At 45.7% G+C, this 16,330-nt stretch overlaps 1 protein-coding gene across 1 annotated transcript in view; it reads right to left on the bottom strand.

The window, feature by feature from the left end:
• PRRT1 (proline rich transmembrane protein 1) overlaps positions 1 to 3,229 on the bottom strand; it is a 41,530-nt gene extending 38,301 nt beyond the window's left edge. Inside the window, exon 1 of the mRNA XM_032208533.1 lies at positions 3,092 to 3,229. Coding sequence (XP_032064424.1) covers positions 3,092 to 3,110 — 19 coding nt within the window. The 5' untranslated portion in view covers positions 3,111 to 3,229. The remainder of the gene's footprint in view (positions 1 to 3,091) is intronic.
• Between the last annotated feature and the right edge of the window lie 13,101 nt (positions 3,230 to 16,330).

Raw genomic sequence — 16,330 nt, 5'->3', positions numbered from 1 at the left:
TCCACAGATCTCAAAATTGCCAAGGTTAAGAAACATAGGTTTACAGCATGTCTCCACATAAGTGGAAACTTTAAGCTCCCAGAATTCTTCAGCCAGCCATGGAAAGATGGGAGCCATGCTGGCTGAGAAATTCTGGGATTTCAAGTCCACGGATCTTTAAAGTAACCAAGGCTGAGAAACATTGGTCTATATAGTGGGGTTCCCAACTGGGGGTGCAAGACAATATTCCAGGGGGTGAGAAAACCTGGGTTTAGAAGTTTCAAAATTATAGTGTATGTGTATAATTAAAAAGGTAAAGGTTCCTCTTGCACATATGTGCTAGTCGTTCCCGACTCTAGGGGGCAGTGCTCATCTCTGTTTCAAAGCTGAAGAGCCAGCGCTGTCCGAAGATGTCTCCGTGGTCATGTGGCTGGCATGACTAAATGCTGAAGGCGCACAGAACACTGTTACTTTCCCACCAAAGGTGGTCCCTATTTTTCTATTCACATTTTTTACATGCTTTCAAACTGCTAGGTTGGCAGAAGCTGGGACAAATAACGGGAGCTCACTCCGTTACGTGGCGCTAGGGATTCGAACTGCCAAACTGCCGACCTTTCTGATCGACAAGCTCAGCCTCTTATGCATATAATTATTTTTTAAGGGGTGCGAGAATATATCAGTGTGGGCTATAGAAAAGGTCTGGAACCTCTGGTCTATAGGATGGAGATTTTGGGTGGTTGGATTCAGGCTTGGGGAGAGCACACCTCTCCCCAAATTGCAGGAGAATATATTTGGAAGTGGAAACCCCAAGGAAAAATGATATGGACTCAGATGAGTCTTAGCCTGATCCAGCAAGATTCTTCCCAACATTCACAGGTTTTCAACTCTCTTCAACAACATTTCCTTATAAGGCACTTAAGATGCATGGATTCCCAATTCCTTAGTCTGACCTAAGGTCCTCTCCCTCACTCCCTTCTTAGGGTGCACACTCATTCGCACATCCCAAACGCCCCATGGACCCAGATATGTGTGCCAAACATTAAACAGGATTGGCTTGTTCACTTAGCCCCCTCCCCCCCCATTGTCCAGGTTCTCACAGTATATCAAAACCATGCCTTACCCATACAGTCCGAGTGCCTGTATACGCAGTGAACCGAGAATTCACTAACTATGTTTTCGTTTATCATGTTTGCAAACGCCGCGGCCAACTATCCACAAATGTTTCCAGGCTGCCAAATGCCTCATTCACAACCCCCTCCCCCTCAGCCCCTTCAGCATCCACATGCTCACAACAACATCCAAACGCAACACACCCAGGACACTTCAGTGCCCACTTGCTCGAAATCCCAAATCCTGCACAAACAGACGGTCCTACCCAATTCCTCACACACGGGCCCGGCCAAATGCCATCTGCTTCCCACAGCAAAAGAGAGCGTTTGTCTGCTTCCCGCATATTCGGGTACCCCGAGGACAATCAAAGCATACAACAATTTCTTATGAAATCTTAAACCCAATGCTCGTTTTTTTTTTCAAGTCTCTGCCTATCATGACATCATCCCCATTTTGGCTCTCCCCTACCTGCACAATCTCACACACAATTTCACGCGCTTCACGGCACATCCCAAGTTAAAACAAAAACCTCCCATTCACCTGGACGTTAGAATCACACCTTGGGATTCGCCCAAACCCACATGGGGTTGTATTATTTTTGCTAGTGTGTCTTTCACACACACATATACAATACACATGCGCACACACACACACACACAATGCCCCATCTCTCTCTCTCTCTCTCTCTCTCTCTCTCTCTCTCTCCCATGTCTATTGATATTATTTCCTGATTGCTTATTTGTACCCTATGACTATCATTAAGTGTTGTACCTTATGATTTTTGATAAATGTTATCTTGTCTTTTTATATACATTGAGAGCATATGCACCAAAGACAAATTCCTTGTGTGTCCAATCACACTTGGCCAATAAAGAATTCTATTCTATTCTATTCAATTTTTTAAAAAAATAATTTTATTGAACTTATTTAAACATTAAAAGCAAAACACAAATTTCCACTCATTACAGCCTTTCCGTATCGGTATCATTAATATCATTCATCTTTACATAAGCTCCACGTCTATATTCTCTAGTATTATCTATATTAGGTCATCGCTTAAAATAATATCTACAGATATATACAGTGTTATCGTATAGACAACACTTAATTCTTATACAGTATTTTTGCATCTATCGCCCAGTCATTTATACCATCTACTCCACACTTTACAATACTCCCGATTCTTCTCTATCCCTCAATTCCATGGTCAACCTATCCATCTATTCTATTCTATTCTATTCTATTCCATTCCATTCCATCTGTCTGTCTCTCTCTCTCTCTCTCAGCGACACGCACACATGTGCCAGCCCTTGTATCCATGACATCCACGCAAACATCTCATCAGGCTGCCACCTCTCCCCACCAGCCCACCTTTGCCTCTTTTGATCCCCGGCCGCTTTACGAGACAAAGCGACATGCGATAAACCCCCGCAGGTCGTAAAAGCGGGCCTTATCCATTTCGCAGATCCCGGTTTTTCGGAGGAGGGAGGGGGGAGGCGGCCGGCCGATATTCTGCACTCCACCCACCCCCAAGCCGCTTTCCCTGGGGTGACATCCCTGCACGGCCACGTGCGGCACATCCTTGCAGAGATGCAACCCTTGCAGAGATGCAACGTAGCTGCATCCCAAACCGTCTGCGGGACCGAGAGCCGATCCCTTCCCTTTACGGGGCATTTAGCAGACGGCCCCCCCCCCTCTTCCCGATCGCACTTCAAATGCACCCTTTTGCAACTCAGCATCGCCTCTTTCCCCTTTTGCATGCTCTCTCTCTCTCCTCTCCTCCCTCGCCAATGCACCTCTGGGCTTGCGTGGGAATTACACGCGTGGGATTTTGCTAGCCCCGCGCGCTCCGGCTGGTTTACCCCACCCTCCTCCCGGGCTTGGAGAGGGTGGGTGGAGATGGGGGTCTTCCGTGGCACACGCACGCACGCGCGATTCCCTCCCCCGCGTGTTTCCCCCCCACTCCGCCCGCCCCCCCAATGCCTCCAGGGCGCTTCTTCACCTGTTTTCTCCGAGGACATCGCGGCGGCTTGGCGAGGCGGAGGGTGGATTTTGGGGGGAGCGGAGGGATGGGGTGGGGAAAGAGACCTGAGAGATGGGAGGGAGGATTCCTGCGTCAGCAGCCCCCTTTCCAAAGGCGCCCTCCTCTCTCTCTCTCTCTCCGAGAGAACCACGCGGTCCTGGCTTGCGAAGATGCGGTTTGCCAATTATGGAACGGGGAGGAAACAGAGCAAATTAAAGGAACAGGCGACTCTCCTCTTCGTCCCCCCCAACCCGTTAGATTGGGCTCAAACCGCCTCTTGTTTTTCCGCTCCCCCCCCTCCCGCTTCTCCAGCTAGGTTGTCGGAGGGTCAGACTCTGCGTTTGGCGCTGCCCCGACGCGACACACGCACACGCGCACACACACACACCTTTGGCAAACTCACAAGCCCTGGCTTTCCCGGGTGTCCGCGCTGGTAAGGAGGACGATGCAGCAGAGAAAAAGACAGGGGGGCGCCTGTTTATCCAGGCTCCAGAAGGGTGTCAGGATCCTCGCACCCGTTGGGGAGGGGGGTGGACTAGAAGACCTTCAAAGGCCCCTTCCTTCCAACTTTGGGATTTCTCCACCCGTGTTTGCCTGGGGGTGCTCCCGGATTGCAGGAGCTGATATGATCGCAATAAGCATTTAGCAGGATAGCAATAAGGTAGCCACAGCCCCTTAGATTGATATACCAACTTGCCAGTGCTTTTACAGCCCTCTCTTCAGAGGTTTATAGTGTCAGCATATCCCCCCCCCCCCAAACAATCTGGGTCCTCATTTTACCAACTTCGGAAGGATGGGTGGCTGAGTTAACCTTGAGCCTGGTGAGACTCGAACTGCTGGTCACCAGAAGTAGAAGTACTGCATTCTAACCACTCCGCCACCACGGTTCTTATGACACTGATCTTGTGGTGGTTAGGCTTCCAATTCATGTTTCCTGAACAGGAATCTATCTATCTATCTATCTATCTATCTATCTATCTATCTATCTATCTATCTATCTATCTATCTATCTATCTATCTATCTATCTATCTATCTATCATCTATCTATCTATCTATCTATCTATCTATCATCATCATCTACCTACCTACCTACCTACCTACCTACCTACCTACCTACCTACCTACCTACCTATCTATCTATCAATCATCTATCTATCTACCTACCTACCTACCTATCATACATACATACACACACATACACACACACACACACACACATATATATATATATATATATATATGTATATAAAATCTATCTATATCTAACACACACACACACACACACACATAAGCCAAATACCACTCACTCATCACGAAATCTCTAGAATTGTAAAGCCTACAGACTTGAAATTTGGCACCTATCTTCCTCTTGGCTTCTAGGTGCTTGCTAAGAAAGGATTTTCGCAAAACGTCCTGTTTTTCGCTCATTTTTGCCCTCCCCAGCTCCCAGGAGCGCTCTGGAAGCCTCCTAAAGGCTATGCACAGCCATTTTCCAAAGTGGGTGGGGTTTCCGGAGGCCCAAAATGCTGCATTCATTGTATAAGACGCACCCAGATTTTCACCCTTTTTTGAGGGAAAAAGATTTAGATTGATTTAGATTAGATTTAGATTGCTTTTATTTATAGGCCGCCCTTTTCCCTGAGGGGACTCAGGGCGGCTTACAACCTATAGGGAGGGGATACATGTAATGACATATACAAACAGTACATAATTAAAAAATAGAAGCAACCTTCATTCATCATTCGGGTGGGGACGGATCCTAATCTTTAACCCCAGGCCTGGCGGGATAGCCAGATCTTAAGGGCTGTGCGGAAGGTCTGGAGGGTGGTGAGGGTACGAATCTCCACGGGGAGGTCGTTCCAAAGGGTCGGAGCTACTACTGAAAAGGCTCTCCTCCGTGTAGTTGCCAGTCGGCACTGGCTGGCAGATGGAACTCGGAGGAGGCCTAATCTGTGTGATCTAATCGGTCGTGAGGAGGTAATTGGCAGGAGGCGGTCTCTCAAGTACCCAGATCCACTACCATGAAGGGCTTTATGGGTGGTAAGTAGCACCTTGAAGCGCACCCGGAGATCAATAGGTAGCCAGCGCAGCTCGCGGAGGATAGGTGTTATGTGGGCGAACCGAGGAGCACCCACAATCACTCGCGCGGCCGCATTCTGGACTAGCTGAAGTCGCCGGATGCTCTTCAAGGGCAGCCCCATGTAGAGCACGTGCATCTTATACTCCAAAAAACATGGTAAGTCACCTGACAACAGGGACGCTGCAATGGTCACAAGTGTGAAAAATGGTCACAAGTGTGAAAAATGGTCACAAGTGTGAAAAATGGTCACAAGTGTGAAAAATGGTCACAAGTGTGAAAAATGGTAAAAAATGATTTCACTGCCGTTCTAACTTTGAAAGGTCACTAAGTAAGCTATTGTACGTTGAGGACTACCTGTATTGGATCTACATGGCTGATTCATGTGGTTGGCACCAAAACTGCAGATGAACTTTGTGTTAATCTTGTAAGAAAGCTTGGGCTCCGTGCTTTTAAATTCCTGAGGTTGCATCATCATGTTCAGTTGAAAGGGAAGCATTTAAATGCAATAATAGAAAACTGCAATTGCATTTTTATTCCAGGAGGGGAACACATCAATGGCAAAAGACGTGCCCAGCATACAGGCAGCCCTCCATTTACAACAGAACATTTAGCAGCCGTTCCCCATTACAGCGGCACCCCCAAAAAGGGACTTGTGACTGTGTTCCACACTTACAACCATGGCAGCGTGCCCTTGGTCACGTAAGTCAAAATTCCGAGGCTTAGCAACTGGTTCATATTTGTTCATATTTTTCACACATGTGACCGTTGCAGCATCTCCATGGTCACGTGATTTGCATTTGGATGCTTGAGAATTGACTCAGAGGGCAGGACGAGGAAGAATGGTTGGAAACTAATCAAAGAGAGAAGCAACCTGGAATTGAGGAAAAACTTTCTAACAGTGAGGACAATTAACTAGTGGAACTGCTTTGCCTTCAGAAATTGTGAGTGCTTTAGGGTTTTTTTTAAAGAAGTTATATGAAATGATATAGGTTCTCCTGCTTGAGAAATTCTTTATTCTATTCTATTCTTTATTCTTATTCTCTATGCTATTCTTATTAATTCTATTCTAAATTCTTTATTCTATTATCTTCTTTATTCTTATTCTTTATTCTATACTATACTTATTCTTTATTCTATTCTATTCTTATTCTCTATTCTATTCTTATTAATTCTGTTCTATATTCTATTTATTCTTTATTCTATTCTTATTCTTTATTCTATTCTAAATTCTTTATTCTATTATCTTCTTAATCTTATTCTCTATTCTATTCTCTATTCTATACTTATTCTTTATTCTATTATATTCTTATTCTCTATTCTATTCTAAATTCTTTATTCTATTATATTCTTTAATCATACTCTCTATTCTATTCTTTATTCTTATTCTCTATTCTATTCTTTATTCTTATTCTGTATTCTATTCCTTATTCTTATTCTATTCTAATTCTAATACTTACTTCTTTATTCTATTCTATTTATTCTTTATTCTATTCTTAGTCTTTATTCTATTCTTAGTCTTTATTCTATTGTATTCCTTTTGCAATCTTCTGACGAACCAAGTGAATGGGGAAACCAGATTCACTTAACACCCGTGTTACTAATTTAAGAACTGCAGGGATTCGCTTAACAACAGCGGTCAGAAAGTGGGGCAAAACTCACTGAACCAATTTCTCACTTAGCAACATAAATTTTGGGCTCCATTGTGATCGTAAGTTGAGAACTAGTTGTACTTTAGAAATGCAGTCCAATTTCTTTTTGAATGGCCTGATTCTCCATGGTGTTGTCTCCAGGCACCAATTAGTCAGAGACAATTCCTTAAGTCTTCACGGGGGGCTGTCTCTCCCCACTTGACTTCACGTGCTTTAAAAAAAGACATTGCTTCAATTAAAGCAATGATAAAGCATGGGAAGCTGGCATGTTGCAAGTTAAGCTGTAATCGGTAGCCAAGTGGATTCAGCTTTGTCCCAGGGGCTGAGAACCTCTAAGCCAGTGATGGCGAACCTTTGCAGCACCGTGCCCAAACCGGAACATGTGTGCATGTGAGCGCATGTGCATGCATGTGCGCCAAAAACCAAAGACCAGCTGGTCGGCCTGTGCATGCCTGCTTTTGGGGCAGTTTTTGGCCTGTTTTCAGATTGTTGATCAGGCTGTTTTTGACCCGAAAAATGATCTGAAACAAGCCCCCAAAAACTGGCATGAAAATGGCTTGAAAAATGGCCTGTTTTTTTGGCCATTTTCAGGCACCTGTGAAGACCTACTGGCTGGCATTCATGTACATGCCGGAAATCAGAAGAGCAGCTGGTGACGGCGCCCTTGCCCCCAGAGAGGGCTCTGCGTGCCACAGGTTTGCCATCACAGCTGTGAGATGAAAAACCCAATTATCCTCAAAACACAGAGACAAGTCTGGTTCACAATTCAAAAAGGTTTATTTATAGAAAAATAACAAGCGTTTGCAAAGGCAGCTTTCCAAGTCTCTTCCCAAGTGGATCGAGTAAAAGGAGAGCAAAAAATAGCATTCAAACAATACATTTTATACACGTTACTCCTAAGAAATTTCCCCCCTCCTGGTCATTTATTTACATCATTTCTTTCATCATTCCATATTCTAAACGTGACAATTTCTTGAGAGGCCCCTATCTCTTATTTGGTTTTTTTCTGGTGCCTTTCATCTGAGCAGATGGCTTCCTATCTAACTTGTATGGAGGCACCTGTAAATGGCTTAGAATAACAAAGGTTATCTTGTCCCGTTTACCTGTGGTTAGCAAAAGCACAGTAACATATTACATATATTAGGCAAGAATATAATGGCTTACACATTTAACATTGTAAAAAAATACAAAAGTACTGTATTTTTCGGAGTATAAGACACACCTTTTCCCCTCAAAAAAGAGGCTGAGAATCTGGGTGCACCTTATACACTGAATACAGCATTTTGTGGGCTCAAAAAACCCCACCCCTTCACCAAAATGCCTTTAGGAGGCTTTCAGAGTGCTCCTGGATGCTGGGGAGGGCAGAAATTAGTGAAATACAAGCCATTTTTGCTCATTTTTTGCCCCCACCAGCCCCCAAGAGCACTCTACAAGCCTCCTAAAGGCTATGCAAAAAATGGGGCATTTTTGGGAGGTTTGCAGAGTGCAATTTTTTTTTTAAAAAAATTGCCTCTTCAAAACCTTGGTGGGTCTTATACTCCAAAAAATACGGTAATATCATTTCCTTCACAGCTTTAAGCGGAGGGTAGGCAGAGAACAAGGGCGCCAAGATGGCAAATTCATTTTATTGCCATTGAAACACGGCTACAATTAATGGAATGGTGTTAAGTTTGGTTACTTCCTGTGTATGTAAGAATTTCCTGCATGTGCTGGGTTTAAAGGTACCAACCAGCCTGGGCTGATATGGATACTGGATTGGAAGACCCAGCTTTCAACCACAGAATAACAGAGTTGGAAAGGGACCTTGGAGGTCTTCTAGCCCAACCCCCTACTCAAGCAAGAGACCAATACCATTCCAGACAAGTGGCTATCCAATCTCTTCTTAAAACTTTCCAGTATGGAGCATGTTTTGCCTTGAGCGCACTAGTCTTGCTTGGGGCATGCAGTTAACTCCACGCTTAGGTCATCAGTCAGATATTGCGCCATCTCCGAATTTGGATGTAGGGCGCCTGGGTGCCTGTCACTCTTGCAGAGGTAACACCACACCTTAGCTGTACAGGTTTTGGCTATGTGTTCCGTAGATTCACAACACTTGTATCAGACCTTCTACTCCCTCATCAGAGCTTTTCTCTCCTCTACGGGCTTCTTTCTAAATTCTCTGCACCTGTTCAAAGGGTGCGAAGACTTGTGGAGTGCACAGAATGGGTCTTTATTGGTTGTTGAGGGTTTAATTGGAACTGTCATTGGGGGTTCCTCACCTGAGTTGTCCCTGGTGGAGTTGGAGACTTGTGTTTTGTGTACCAACCCAAAGGTTTTTTTCTCCTGCATTTTGCCCTGGAATCTTAGTCGAACCATCGTTCTGCCCGTACTTTTTGGCAGCTGGGGACCTTCTAAAGCCTTGAACTTTATAATCGTTGGATATCTTTATTTGTTGGGCAACAAAATGTGCGAAGACAGCAAAGGGAGGGTTCCTTTCTTGATTGTTCGCCGTGTAAACAGAATACAGTTCGATCCCTTTTTCGATTAACTCTTCTGGTAGCTTTCGAACGATAGGCTGCCGCGTCATGTACTGGTTGAGGCACGCCAGTCCTTCCAGGCTGGGATTCTGTTGAGCTACAATTAGTTGCTTAAGGAGGATAGAGAAGGAGCATAACTGGTCAGGGTCATGCAGACTGATGTCAGGGAAATTGTTGACCTGTTTCAAGAGCGCAGCCTCTGTCATCATAGATTTGCCATATCATTGATCGAGTTCTTCCCAAGTTTCTTTACAGGCTGTGATTGGATTACCCAGATATGGGTAGAATTTTGATACAGATATAGATGCAGTTCACTTGTTGGCCACTAGGGTGCATTGCAAGGCTTTGGAGATCCAAGCACAATTCACTTGTTGGATGCTACTGTGGGAAGTTATCATCCAGCCCTCTCCCAGAAAAATGAAATATCCTTGGAAATATTGAAAAGGCAGAATATTTCTCTGGATGTGAAAAGAAAGAAACATGTTTTAAAAGACAGAATAGTTGCCTTTAGCTTCCTGTCCATCCGCACTTTGTCAATGGGCCATTGAGAAGGCCAGATGAGTCCCTTTTACATAATAAAGACTTCTCCACTGCAGCTGCAGGGGGAAGGAATGTTGGAACTTTACTCAACTGAGCACATGGCATCTGAGAATTCATCCATACCTGGATTCAAAACACAGCCTAGAGAGTAACCCCTGCATGGCCCCATGGGAGTCTGAAAATACATTTCTTACACAGGAACAGGAAACAGAGAGGTGGGACTAAACAGGGTATAAAAAGCCTAGCAAGCCCCTTCCTCAGCCCTTCTCTCTTCTTCTCCTTCAACATTGAAGCAGGTGATCACCTTTTCTGTTCAGGGCTCAAGCCATGTGGCCCTGTCCAACAATAAACCAGCCTCCATGTCTCCAGTGTCTTTTTCCCCACTTGGAGCTGAACCCAGAAGGACATTTCTTTCATCACTACGATGTGTTTGCAAGGCTTTAGAGATCACAAAAAAGCCGGTTCATAACTTTAATCGTTTCAGCTGAACTGCACCCAGGTACACCCACGTTACATCTATCCTCCGCGAGCTGCACTGGCTACCCATTGGTCTCCGGACACGCTTCAAGGTGCTAGTCGTTACTTATAAAGCCCTGCATGGCATCGGACCTGGGTACCTGAGAGACCGCCTCCTGCCAATTACCTCCCAAAGACCGATTCGATCTCACAGGCTTGGCCTTCTCCGGGTTCCATCGGCCAGCCAATGTCAGCTGGCAACCCCCCCCCCCCCGGGGGAGAGCCTTCTCTGTTGCTGTGCCGGCCCTCTGGAATGAGCTCCCCGTGGAGATCCGGACCCTTACTACCCTCCCGGCCTTCCGTAAAGCTACCAAGTCCTGGCTGTTCCGACAGGCTGGGGCCTGTTGAAATATCCAGCCCCGCCTCAATTGTGAAGAGCCGAGGTGGCACAGTGGTTAAATGCAGCACTGCAGGCTACTTCAGCTGACTGCAGTTCAGCAGTTCGGCTGTTCAAATCTCACCGGCTCGAGGTTGACTCAGCCTTCCATCCTTCCGAGGTGGGTAAAATGAGGACCCGGATTGTTGTTGGGGGCAATATGCTGACTCTGTAAACCGCTTAGAGAGGGCTGAAAGCCCTATGAAGCGGTATATCAGTCTAACTGCTATCTAACTGCTATGTTGTGCATTTTTAAATTCTTTGTATTGTCTTATTTATTTCCCTTTCTCTGTTTATTGTGAGCCGCCCGGAGTCCTTCGGGGAGTGGGCGGCATACAAAACTAATAAACAACAAACAACAACACCATCTGCCTCGTGGCTGCCACTGCCAGATTGGCCTTTACACACACAAAGTAAACTGATAGTGGGATGGTTGGGGCCTCTTTCTTGCCCCTCATTCCCAGGGCAACTTATCAATTAAGTTCAAAGGATGATTTAGTCAGAGGTCAGATTCTCAGATAATGATCTGGGCTAGCTGACTGCTTTCTTATGCAAATTCCTTTCCAGGCTTTTACAACCACTTAAGCAATAAGGCTTTCTCTTATTTGGACAAAGGAATTTGCTTTGATTGACTGAAATGCAAACGGAGTTTGGGATTCAATTTCAACATCTTTTTACCTGTTCTGCCTTTAGTGCTTTAGTGTTCTGCATGCAGTTAACTCCACGCTTAGGAATCTCATTCAGATCAAATTGATTATCAGGCATTCTTAATAGCAAAACTTACAGTTCAGTGTTAAGATGCTTCTGACTTTCCATAATCTGTCCCATCACATGGTGTAAAAAGATGATGATTTTACTTCCATTCTGGAGAAGAGAGGGGGGGTAAACACGTTGCTGCTTCCCAAATCCACTTGCTATTCAAAAATGACCAGCTATTCTCTCTGCAAGTAGGCAGAATGTCCCAGTGGCCAATCAGAAACACAGATACGGTCACATGTCATGGAACTACATTTCCCATAAGGCAGTCTCTGCCTACATTTCCCAGGAGGTAGTTCCTTAAAGGAGACCGCTCTTAATTCCTACACTATCTATATTATTCTGCTGGGGCAGCAGAGAGCATCCGCTATCTCTGAAGGCAACTGTTAGGAAGTTTCTCCTCAGTTCTAGGTTGCTTCTCCCCTTGGTTAATTTCCACCCATTGCTTCTTGTTCTACACTCAGGTGCCCTGGAGAATAGCTTGACTCTTTCTTCTTTGTGGCAGCCCCTGAGATAGGGGAACACTGCTCTCTTGTCTCCCCTAGTCTTTCATTTCACTAGGCTGGATTGGGTCTACTTCCTAAACCTACTTGGTGATTTGTGACCAGTCCCCTTCTTAGCCCAAAGGTGAGTGGTGAAGTTAGTGTAATAGTGGGGAGATTCTGACTCTGGCCCTCCTTCAGATACAGAAGCTCACGTGCACTCCACAAATACAGGGACTTTAGATCCTGGTGGCCAAGGAAGCAATCTTGGACAAGTCTCTGGACATTATAGACACTTATCAGTGGTGGGTTCCGGATCCCGTTCCAATCATTACGGTTGGAATGGACCCCGCAGCATCCACATGGACACGTGCACATGTCAGCCTCTGTGATGCTCCGTGACACTCCAGCTGCTCCGTGGAGCATCGTGCAGGCGCTGTACGTGCCACGCGCATGCGTGGAAGCACAGAAGCATTAAAAGACAGGTAAGGAGCTCAGGTGGGTGGGTGGGCCCTCCTGAGCACCGTACTGGAATGGTATCCGGTGCTCTGGGTAGGCTCTGGTACACCCGTAACAGGGCGTACCACCTGCAACCTACCACTGATACTTGTGCACAATATTGTCAGAGTATGTTCATAGACTGGAGTAGACATGGCAACCAGTCAGCCAATGGGGACTGTTTGGATAGACATGGTAACAGGTCATCCAATGGGGACTGTTTGGGTAGACCTGGCAACAAGTCATCCAATGGGGATTGTTTGGATAGACACGGCAACAGGTCAGCCAATGGGGACTGGTTGGATAGACATGGCAACAGGTCAGCCAATGGGGACTGGTTGGATAGACATGGCAACAGGTCAGCCAATGGGGACTGGTTGGAAATGGAAACAGTATTTGCTGGAGACAGCTAGGAGTCTGGCCATGGCTTAGTACTACAGCTCTGAGTCTGTGCAAAAAGCTAAAAAAAACACCCTAGTCTGCTGAACTGAGACTGGAAACTGGTCTCTCCTCTGCCTGTGTCTGCTTGTACTCTCTACCACATTGAAAGAACCTCTTTTGGCACTGTATATTTACTTCATGCATTATATTATATATAAAGAGAAGTTAATGAATCCTGCTAAATCAGTTCTCTGTGTGCTTTCTGGATGTGATCGCTGCAACAAACAAATATCTATGGGGGAATTTCCTTTCTTTAAAAAGTGGCTGCCATGGAACTAGTTGCCATTATGGGAAGCCAGGCTGTACTCCCTCCCCCCGCCCATATATTTTTTGTCCGGTTTGGTTAAGGTTAAGGTTTATTCAATTTGTATGCCGCCCTATTCCCGAGAGACTCAGGGCGGCTAACAATCTGGGGGGAAGGGGGTACAAAATAAAAGTAAAAGACAAACAATTTAAAAATACAGCAACATTCATACCTCGGATGGGGCTGGAAGATTCAACAGCCCCAGGCCTGCCGGAACAACTAGGTCTTAGTAGCTTTGTGGAAAGCCGGAAGGGTGGTAAGGGTCCGGATCTCGACGGGGAGATCATTCCAAAGGGCCGGAGCAGCCACAGAGAAGGCCCTCCCCCAGGGAGTTGCCAGCCGGCGGATGGAATTCGGAGGAGACCTAGTCTGTGGGATCTGACCGGTCTTTGGGAGGTAATCGGCAGGAGGCGGTCTCTCAAGTACCCAGGTCCGATACCATATAGGGCTTTAAAAGTAACGACTAGCACCTTGAAGCATGTCCGGAGACCAATGGGCAGCCAGTGCAGCTCGCGGAGGATAGGTGTAACGTGGGTGTACCGAGGTGCACCCACAATCGCTCGCGCGGCTGCATTCTGGACAAGCTGAAGTCTTCGAACACTCTTCAAGGGCAGCCCCATGTAGAGCGCGTTACAGTAATCCAGTCTTGAGGTCACGAGGGTGAGTGACTATCCGAAGGGCCTCCCGGTCCAGGTAGGGTCGCAATTGGTGCACCAGGCAAACCTGGGCAAAGCCCCCCCTGGTCACAGCCGACAAATGGTGTTCTAAAGTCAGCTGCGGGTCCAGGAGGACTCCCAAATTGCGAACCCTCTCTGAGGGGCGTATAATTTCACCCCCCAGGCTGAGTGATGGAATAGCTGGACCATCTTTGGGAGGGAGCATCAATAGCCACTCGGTCTTGTCGGGATTGAGTGCAAGCTTGTTCGTTCCCATCTAGACTCTAACAACCTCCAGGCACTGGCACATCACTTCTACCGCTTCACTCATGTGATCACTGCAACAAACGAATATCTATGGGGGAATTTCCTTTCTTTAAAAAGTGGCTGCCATGGAACTAGTTGCCATTATGGGAAGCCAGGCTGTACTCCCTCCTACCGCCCCATATATTTTTTGTCCGGTTTGGGGACAAATGATGATTGTGTGCCATCAAGTCATTCTCAACTCCTGGCAACCACATAAGTTGATCTTACTCCTGTACACCACAACCAACATGCCAGAGTCAACTCACCATGCTTCAACCCAATTGCAGGACCAGAGTTACACTAAGGTCAAAGAAATGGTGGAATAGAATCATTAGAGAAAGGTTGCAAAAGGAGGGACTGAATAAAATGTGAACGGCAAAAATTAAAGTGTTTAAAATTTTTTATTTTAAATAATAGCATTGAACAGTTGATGGAGATTCTCAGCCATCCAGGTCATGGTTGTTCCAGAGATATTTCAAGAGGCAACTACACATTGTTTTTTCTGTGAAGACATTTCTCTTCTCATCCAAGAAGCTTCTTCGGCTCTATGTGGAATTGTTAAATTGCCCTAAGGCAAGCTGTCCCAGGGTGAATTGGCCATGGCAAGTTGTGGCAATTCAAATCTCACCAGGCTCAAGTTTGACTCAGCCTTCCATCCTTGACCAGGTTGGTCAAATGAGGACCCAGATTGTTGGAGGAAATATGCTGATATTTGTAAACCGGTTAGTGTGCTGTAAAGCACTAAATGGCAGGGGTGAAATCCAGCAGGTTCTGAGAGGTTGTGGAGAACCAGAAGCGGAAAATTTGAGTAGTTGGTGGAGAACCGGCAAATGCCACTTCTGACTGGCCCTAGAGTGGGGTGAGAATGGGGATTTTGCAGTATCCTTCCCCTGCCATGTCCACCAAGCCACACCACGCCCACAGAACCGGTAGTAAAAAAAATTGAATTTCAACATTGCTAAATGGCATTGCTATTGCCGAGTCAAAATAGTTTTTTGAATAATACCCTGAGTAAGTTCAGGGTATACACAAGCAATACACTACTCTGCAACTCAACATCAGCCAAGTCACAATTTACATCAGATGCCAGACAGGATATTGTTATTATAACCCAGCTCCTAATAGCCGTCCTGTGGGGGTGAAAACTACGCTCTCGTATCCAAGATACCAATAGCAGTTAGACTTATATACCGCTTCATAGTGTTTTAAAGCGGGGGTCTCCAACCTCCAACTATGGACTGGCACCAGCATTCCGTGGCATTCCAGAAACTGGGCTGCGTAAACAAGCGAAGCCCCATCTTTGGGATGCAGGCAGCACGCGAAACCAGGATAATGAAGGGAAAAGTTTAGGAAGCATTGAGTTAAGCAACCTTGCAGGAAGAAGTTAACATCATCCACAGAGATCCCACTTTAATGAATTTGCTAATGAACGACAGCTAGAGTTTTCCTCCTTCAATTTTTGGTAATCAATCACATACACCCCTTTACCATCATTGATTTTGTCAGCATTAAATCTGAAATAAGATTAAAACATCAATGGAAATCTTTCTTCCTGGAACTTGCAATCTTGAATAGAAACTTGACAGAGTGACTGATTTTTTTTTAATAAAAAAAAAAACAAGAGCTAGGTTGACAGAATAGAAGACATTGCTCTTCATGTCATCCCCATTGTAATCCTGCAAAGTTTAAGAATCCCTTTTAAATACAGATTAAATTTTAACTGTGATGTTCTTTAGTAAAGGTTCCCCTCGCAACATATGTGCTAGTCGTTCCCGACTCTAGAGGGTGGTGCTCATCTCTCTTTCAAAGCCGAAGAGCCAGCGCTACCCAAAGACGTCTCCGTGGTCATGTGGCCGGCATGACTAAACGCCGAAGGTGCACGGAATGCTGTTACCTTCCCACCAAAGGTGGTTCTTATTTTTCTACTTGCACTTTTACGTGCTTTCGAACTGCTAGGTTGGCAGAAGCTGGGACAAGTAACGGGAGCTCACTCTGTTATGCGGCACTAGGGATTTGAACCGGCGACCTTTCTGATCGACAATCCTAGCATCTTAGCCATTGAGCCACCACTTCCCTGTGATGCCTTTTATTTCTGCC

The sequence above is a fragment of the Thamnophis elegans genome, chromosome 2, assembly GCF_009769535.1.
Source record: "Thamnophis elegans isolate rThaEle1 chromosome 2, rThaEle1.pri, whole genome shotgun sequence".
Lineage (NCBI taxonomy): Eukaryota > Metazoa > Chordata > Lepidosauria > Squamata > Colubridae > Thamnophis > Thamnophis elegans.
This window is presented reverse-complemented; position numbering and strand designations above follow the sequence as displayed.